General features: G+C 34.5%; 1 protein-coding gene across 1 annotated transcript; it reads left to right on the top strand.

Moving 5' to 3' along the window:
• Nucleotides 1–3,592: 3,592 nt before the first annotated feature.
• Nucleotides 3,593–8,261, top strand: LOC134277174 (tRNA-uridine aminocarboxypropyltransferase 1-like). Its single transcript, XM_062759456.1, has 5 exons — nucleotides 3,593–3,627; nucleotides 3,962–4,126; nucleotides 4,373–4,513; nucleotides 7,300–7,705; nucleotides 7,962–8,261. Exons 2-5 carry the CDS (start codon nucleotides 3,962–3,964, stop codon nucleotides 8,240–8,242), a joined length of 993 nt encoding a protein of 330 aa, XP_062615440.1. The 5' UTR covers nucleotides 3,593–3,627; the 3' UTR covers nucleotides 8,243–8,261.
• Nucleotides 8,262–8,921: the final 660 nt, after the last annotated feature.

Here is an 8,921-nt window from a genome sequence, read left to right as displayed (position 1 = left end):
TATGAGTATGTGTACTGTCTGGGTGTGTAGTTGTCACTGAGTATGTGTACTGTCTGAGTGAATACTTGAAACTGGGTATGTGGCCTGTCTAAGTGAGAACTTGTCACAAAGTACGTATACTGTCTGAGTGTGTGCATGTTAGTGATGGGACATCGGTAGGGGTGGGACGATACACAGATCTTGCGATACGATACATATCTCGATATATTGGCACGATACGATACGTATCTCGATATTTTGATATATTATAAACTATTTTTAAAAAATTAGTATTTTTTTTCATTTCTTGTCTTGTCATTAAATCAACATGATAAATTATAAAACTATTCAAAAGAATAAGTACTTTATTTCATTTTTTGCCTTGACATTTAAATCTACAAATTATTCTATATCAAATCATGTGTGCTTTGAAATTAATACTTGAAGTTCATCAATGTCATTCACTAAAATTTTACAAAAACAAACATACATGTACATATTATTATTACCAAATTACTTTTAAGAAGTTGTTTACAAATAGTTGTGTAGTTCAGCAGAGAACACTGACTAAAATTTATTTAAAAACATCACATTTACATTTTTATTAATTGCTGAAGGTCTGTAGCAAAGCTGAGATTACAAAAGAAATACGAGATGGACTAACAAATAATAATGTCAAATGCTCTGGAAACGATGCTTTCTGTGTAAAGCACGCATTACATACTGAACTTTTCTTGTCCAATCTTCCGAGGCTGTTTCAAAGTGAAAACATTTTACCCATAAACAACGACTTATTAGTTCTAAAGTGTGTTTTCAATAATCAAAATCATCTCTTCGCTTCGTACAAGCCGCCATTTTCCAAGGACATGTACTTTCATTTTCAATTTTTGGATAGGTCGTTCGTGTATCGTTTCGTACCGATATTTGAATGCTTGTATCTTAAACCGTATCTTAGAGAAAAATATCGATATGTATCGGTGTATCGGTATATCGTTCCACCCCTAGACATCGGTTCAATTTTATAATCGATCATCGGTTGGAATCGGTTACTGCTTCTGATGCGATTTTACCGATTATAATCGGATGTCATAGTTTTGTATATAAAAACAGACTATAGAAATGAATTCATATTATTTCTTAATCGCGGATATATAAATATATAATATATTGTTTTCTTTGTTTTTTATCTTCTTTTCCACTTTCTATATAATGCACCTTTTGGTTCTTAATCACCTCTGCTTTGTGCTAGTTTGCTTTGTAACACATAAGTATGGGGAATGGTGTGATGCCTGTCCATATGAATCATTAATCAGGCACTGTTAGCATTAAAATATCCTGGAGATTCCAACTAATACATAAATTAGAAAGCAAGAAAAAAAGATGTACTTGTATAATTTGCTGATAAATGATAATTAATACATAATATATTATATTAATTAGAACGTTTCCGATGATCGATTATGAAAAACAATAATCGATCATCGGAATCAGTAGCATTTTTTCGTCAACAATCAATGTTTTTCAATTATCAGTGCAGCACTAGTACATGTAACTGGGTACATGTGGCCAGCCTGAGTGAGTACTTGTCACTGAGTATGTGAACTGTCTGGGTGAGTACTTGTTACTGAATATGTAAATTGTCTGTGTAAGTACTTTTCAGTGAGTATGTTCTGAGTGGGTACTTGTCACTGAGTACTGTCTGAGTGAGAACTTGTAACTGGGTACATTTGGCCTGCCTTAATGAGGACTTGTCACTGACTATGTGTACTGTCTGGGTGTGTACTTGTCACTGAGTATGTATACCGTCTGAGTGAGTCCTTGACACTGAGTATGTGTACTGTCTGGGAGAGTTATTGTCACGGTGTATGTGTATGGGTGAGTACTTGTCACTGAGTATGTGAATTGTCTGGGCGTTTAGTTGTCACTGAGTATGTGTACTGTCTGAGTGAATACTAGTCACTGAATATGTGTACTGTCTGGGTGTGTACTTGTTACTGAATTTGTGTACTGTCTGAGTGAGTACTTGTCACTGAATATGTGTACTGTTTGAGCGAGTACTTGTAACTGGGTGCATGTGGCCTGCCTGAGTGAGTATTTGTCACTGAGTATGTGGCCTGTCTGAATGAGTACTTGCCACTTAGAATGTGTTCTGTCTGAGTGAGTACTTGTCACTGAGTATGTGTACTGTCTGAGTGAGTACTTGTAACTGGGTACATGTGGCCTGCCTGAGTGAGTACTTGTAACTGGGTACATGTGGCCTGCCTGAGTGAGTACTTGTCACTGAGTATGTGTACTGCTGAGTGAGTACTTGTCACTGAGTATGTGTACTGTCTGAGTGAGTACTTGTCACTGAGTATGTGTTCTGTCTGAATGAGTACTTGTAACTGGGTACATGTGGCCTGCCTGAGTGAGTACTTGTCACTGAGTATGTGTACTGTCTGAGTGAGTACTTGTAACTGGGTACATGTGATCTGCTTTAGTGAGTACTTGTTACTGATTATGTGTACTGTCTGAGTGAGTACTTGTAACTGGGTACATGTGATCTGCCTGAGTGAGTACTTGTTACTGATTATGTGTACTGTCTGAGTATTTGTCACTGAGTATGTGTACTGTCTGAGTGAGTACTTGTCACTGAGTACGTGTCTGAGTGAGTACTTGTCACTGAGTACTGTCTGAGCTCTGAGTGAGTACTTGTCACTTGTTACATGTGGCCTGCCTAAGTGAGCACTTGTCACTGAGTATGTGAACTGTCTGGGTGAGTACTTGTTACTGAATATGTGTACTGTCTGAGTAACTACTTGTCACTCAGTTTGTGTCTGAGTGAGTACTTGTCACTGAGTACTGTCTGAGTGAGTACTTGTCACTGGGTACATGTGGCCTGCCTGAATGAGTACTTGTCAATGAGTATAATTGTACTTTCTGAGTGAGTACTTGTAACTGGGTATGTGTCCTGTACTGTGAGTACTTTTCACTCAGTGTGTACTGTCTGGATGTGTACATTTCTCTGAGTTTGTGTACTGTCTGGGTGAGTACAAATCCAAGATTCCTCCGACTCTAACTCCCGCTTTTATATTATATTTCTCCCCCCCCCCCCCCAACACACACACAAGTCACAATATAAAAAGCGGGGGTAAGAGTCAGAGGAATTTCGGATTATGAACACCTCTGCCCCACCCATCTTACAAGTACTCACTGTTTGTTCAATCTTTAACTATAGTGTATTTACACTTGAGTTAATTAATCTTGCCTAGTTTATAATAACCCTGATACATACATTTACTTACAATTCTCTTGGGTAATCTCACTTAGTCAGTTAGTATCCGATATCATCTGAGATCAACAGTGCGCCTTCTTCTGTTCTTTGTAATCGCCGCCATGAAATAAACAAAGGTGCGTTACATTCTAAGCGGATTAGACTACGAATGGACGTTTAAGCCCCTCTGACAATATATTCAATAATAATCATGAAAATAACATAAATTTCTTCAATTATAGTAAATTATACGTTAATAATATAAAGAGCATAAATTTTATTACACTGAATTATTTTTTTTATTTGTTCCCAAGGAACTGTTCTGAGTTTGATATATCAAACGCTTCTAAACGCTTATTTGTCAAAGTGTGAACGGTTTCAGCTGTGACATTCTGGTAAGTGCAATATTCGAGAAATTGCTTCAAACATTGTGTGACATACGGTGACAACATAATTTTTCAGATAATTTTTGTTGTTTTGTTATCTTGCCAATGATTAATCTAATCCCTGAATAAATCGAAGTTAAAAAACAGTCATGTTTAGCATCCGGAACCGTTCGAATTTACTCTAAAGAGACATACAGGTGGCAACTGCTCAAGAAAACCAGAATGACACAATAATCTACTGCACATTTTCGTATGACAATTTAGCCAGATTATTTATTTTGAATGATTGTGTGTATTTTTATATGATTATCATGATTTTACACGTAAATTTTTCTCATTTCAGATGGAAGAAAATCCGTTTCAGGCTTTAAAAATTTCATCCTCAGAATTTTTGAACACATTGGAAAAACGAAGCATATGCCCAAAATGTTTAAAGTCGAGAAAATTTTACTGCTACAATTGTTTTGTGCCACTTAAGGGTACAGAGGATCTTATCCCAAAAGTGAAGGTAAGACAGAAACCCCAGAGTATCTGAGAAATTTATAATAAAATTTAATAAAATATCTCTGATTAAAATCAGATCCTTGTTGCTCCTTTTAACTATATGTCAACTTGTAAATGACATACTTTGACTATTAAAAAGAAGCAATGAGGCTCAGATTTTAATCAGATCTTTTTTAAAAATGAGCAAACGGAAAATCCATTATCAGCTTCTGACACACAAGATGTTCCTTACTTTCTTTCCTCCTTGTAGCTACCTTTAAAGATTGACATCATCAAACATCCCAATGAGTGTGATGGTAAGAGTACATCGGCCCATGCTGCAGTTCTGGCTGCGGAGGACGTCCATGTGTATACCTATCCTTGTATTCCAGACTATCCGGACAGGAGTAAGGTGGGATATTTCCAGATAATTTCACATAGGACTTGTTCATATATTACATTTATGACATTAGATAATGTCAGGTTAATTATCAATGATAATACATGTACATGTTTATGTACATCAAGAGTACAATTACAGGGTTCGACATTCGCGCTTGTCACCTCGTCATTTCCATCCAGAAATGATTTCGGACGACCTGATTTTTAGTCTGGCTCGCCCAAATGACGACCTTGGAAAGGTTGGGAATATTTAATAATGATCTTTAATATTTTAAAATAAACTTCATAAGGCTTTGAAAACATATTTTCCTGTAACAAAACCAACCCTTTCAACATGTTCAAATTGCAGCCGCGTAGATTTTTCTTCCTGCCAAATCTGTTCGATCAATCAGCTGATGCAATTTTTACCAAAAGTCTTTATTAAAGTTTAATTTGAGATATAAAATATGTCAACAATCACCTTAAATATAAAGAGTAATTATCATCATTGTAACATCTTGCATTTCCCCCTACTACTTTCTGATCTTCTGATCAGACTGATGATCGTTTTCTGCTGCTAGACAGCCATGTTGGGTGTCCACTGTAATATCACACCTGGTTAATTCAGTTCATGGTTATTTGAACCCTGTTATGTAGGGCTTCATGTGATAAGTGAAAATGAATGTTTTAAGGTGGCTCATTACATCCACAGTTTATTTTAGATTTCAATACAGCACCACTTATAATGTAGATTTCAAATATCCAGATGGGGGTATTGATATCATAAATATTTTTATGCGCCTGGATCGATAGATCCAAGGCGTATATTGTTTTTGTCCTGTCTGTTTGTCTGTTTATCTGTTTGTCTGTCTGTCTGTTGTCAACTTTAACCTTCCCCATAACTTTTGAACCGTGAGAGATAAAGACTTCATATTTGGTATGCATACTCGACCAATGAATCTCTTTCAAATGGCACCAAGGTCAATGACCTTGTGACCTTGGCTGTGACCTATATGCTAAAAATAGCTTTTTCGAACTTTCGCCATAACTTTTGAATCATGAGAGATAGAGACTTCATATTTGATGTGCATACTCCACTAGTAAAGCTCTTTCAAATGACACCAAGGTCATGAACTTTTGACCTTGACTGTGACCTATATGCTATAAATAGCTTTTTAGACTTTTCGCCATAACTTTTGAACCATGAGAGATAGATACTTCATATTTGGTATGCATACTCCACTGATGAAGTTCTTTCAAATGACACCAAGTCGATGACCTTGTGACCTTGACTGTGACTTATCTGCAAAAAAGTTTTTTTGAGCTTTGTTACCACCGGGTGCATAGTGTTTCACAAACACATCTTGTTTATAGAAATTTTTAGTTTTTGTCTAATTTTAGTGAAATGTTTTATTTCAAGTTTATTATTAACAGAATTTCTTAACTTTCAGTGTCAAACGATGGGCATCTTCTTAAGACAAGTACACACAGGGAAAATACCTCATAATACGTAATAATAATTTTATTAGAAAAAATAATTTTCTCCTAATTAAAAAAAACAATCAATGTCATTATCTTTTTAATCTATGCATATAACATTAAGAAAATGAGTTCTGAAGAGACAAGGAATGTATTTCAATGAATTACATGTGTCAAATTGAATGAAGAATGTTTAAACGAAATGAAAAAACCAATTTAAAAAATATTTGGAATAAAAAGTCCACTTTCAAGAGTTATCTTTCCTAATTACCCAAGACTCAAAACACGAAGGAACGTTTGACATTACATTTAAAATGCAGAACAAAGCTTTAAATTGCCAGAGTATACTTTAAAATCAATAAAGCAGATATATAAATTAACACCAACACAGTAAATATTGCAAGTAAATAAATTTTTAATTTCAACAAGGGTGTAGATTTTAACTCGAATTTCCTCCATACAAACACGTCATTGATTGATAGAGCTCACTGCATGCATCGCTATGAAATTGATCGACATTACTTGTTTGGCGAAGATTTGACTGTTGTTTTCTTTTGTTTCTGCTCAAAAGCAATTCTTCTTGGTTTATGCATTATGAATCCGTTACTTTATTTTCACTTTTTAAACACCTCATGTTTCATCTATTTTTAAAGCGTTTTAAAGGTCAGGGTCATATTATAGAGGTACCTGTACAATTCGTCCCCAGAGGAAACCGGTCGACACAATGGAGGTTTATTTTTTTGTGTAGTACGTCATCAAAAAGTGGTGTAATGAGCCTCCTTAAACTACAAACTTAAAATTGTATTCTGCATGTCTGATCAATCATCATTCTGCTTATATTTTTGTTTGATAAAATACTGGAAGACATCATTCCAGAAATGTCTGGTTTACATTTTTAATACAAAATTGAAAAACACAACTTCTGTTAATTATATTAACAAATTTTAAACAATTGCACATTGAGTTTTGTTTTCTTTTATATTTTATTTGGATGACCTGAAATTCATTCGGGCAATCTGTGATCATACCAAGGTTGCCCAAATGGCGAGACCAAATTTCGACGAGTGTCGGACCCTGCAATTAATTATTGATTACTGTGAAATATCACCTATTTTTTGTGTTGGGTCAAATCTTTGAAGTTTGCAGAAAAGCGCTGATTTGAGGAGAATGAATTTTGTGGTTACTTCCAGTATACAAGCACAATACTGCCTGAACTTAGTAATTTAATCATTTTCTTGAGGTTATACTTAAATTGGTCGGTCGCTCCATACTACAAAAACAACCAAAATTGTACAAAACAAAAATTTGCAAGTTTACAGTACATATCTTCTCTTGTAGGTAGTTTTAGTGTTTCCTGGAAAAAATTCACAAATTTTAGACGAAATGGCAAATGCATTAAGAACAAATGATACCAAACAAAATGTAGACGGTATCAGTGGTTGTGATAAAGATTCTTTCTTGAGCTCACCAGTGATGGAGCAAAAGGACTCTTCAACTCCCAATATGAATGGAAACTGTTCCACGTTAGGAAACTTATCTGATGATGGCAAGGGAAACAACTCAGATGAGTCTGAACTTGACGAAAAGTCTGACATTTCCTTATTGAAAAGAAAGGGGCAGGAGGATCAAGAATTTCTAAAGAAACTGAAAACATTTAAAAGGGAACCTCCCTTTGAAAGAGCCATCTTTATTGATAGTACTTGGAATCAAACTAAAGGGATAATTTCTGATGATAGACTCAAAGGTATTTCTTCCCAATTCCCTTATGCATGAGGGTTTGATACTTTTTCAGATCAATTTTTTTAATGCTAAAAGTAAGGTTTCCAATTCATCAATTATTATTAACATAGAATCCAGCAAAATATTTAACTGCGGTGCAAATCAAATATATTTCAGGAATGAAATTAAAGCATTAAAAATTCTGTTAAGGAACAAGTTTAAGTAAAAGATATTTTAAATGAATAATTTTGTCTGCAGAGAGCTTTTTACTATGATTTCAGACCTGACCTGTGTTCAACTGAAATCAAGAGAAACTAAATTCTGGAGACACCAGAAGGACAATCCAGCTACATATTTATCCACTATTGAGGCTGTGTATTATTTGGTGCGGGACTACCATGACCTCTTTGTAGATGATGTTTATGATGGAGAATATGATGATCTTTTATTTTTCTTTAACTTCATGTACCAAAAAATAAGGACAGCATATGATGGAGGGAAAAGCTTAAAGACTTACAAAGAAAGAGCTAAACAGAATTGTGAAAAAGAGGCCTCTGAATAAATGTTTTATTTTATTGGTACATTGCAGTTGATTTTTTTAAATTCAGTTAAGTATCAGTTTCTTAATATGTCTACCGGTAGTTATAAAAATTAATGTAGACTAGAGATTTTGGCAAAATATTTTCAGGATGAGTATGTAGGTCATATTTTATCCCTCTCATTTGTGTCACATAGAATATTATTGTTGTGCGGGAAAAAACTTTGTGAAGCAGGAATAGCAGTTTTCACGTGGGAGAGGTAGAGCGTTAGATGATAACAATTTTGTTTATTGCTTTCGTTTAAAGATATATTTCGAACAGAACAAAATTCCAAAGATTGATTGTGAACCATGCCAGTACCAGTCATCTAGACATTCTAATCAGTTTCCAAATTTAATTTCGACCTCAGATTATATAAAGGTGGGTTTAGCTGTTTAAACACATTAAGTGGCACACTCATAAAATTCTCATACCTCACATTCTAGGTACTACAGTTTTAATTTCATAAATGAAAAACAATAAGTCTAAATTGATACTCCTCTGACCTATGCTTTTCCCAAATGTCAGATTTAATAGTTTAAAAGAGTATAGACTCTCATATTTAGAAAATTAAACAACTCCTACATCAATCCATCTTGTAAATTTTAATCATACTTAAATTTTATGACTTTAAACATTCAACAATGGTTTTCTATAAATAGA

This window comes from Saccostrea cucullata, unplaced genomic scaffold (assembly GCF_032062105.1).
Source record: "Saccostrea cucullata isolate Sc308-1 unplaced genomic scaffold, CSIRO_AGI_Scuc_v1 ctg107, whole genome shotgun sequence".
Classification (NCBI taxonomy): Eukaryota; Metazoa; Mollusca; class Bivalvia; order Ostreida; family Ostreidae; genus Saccostrea; species Saccostrea cuccullata.
The sequence above is the reverse complement of the archived record's forward strand: the minus strand, read 5'-3'. Positions and strand labels throughout refer to the sequence as shown.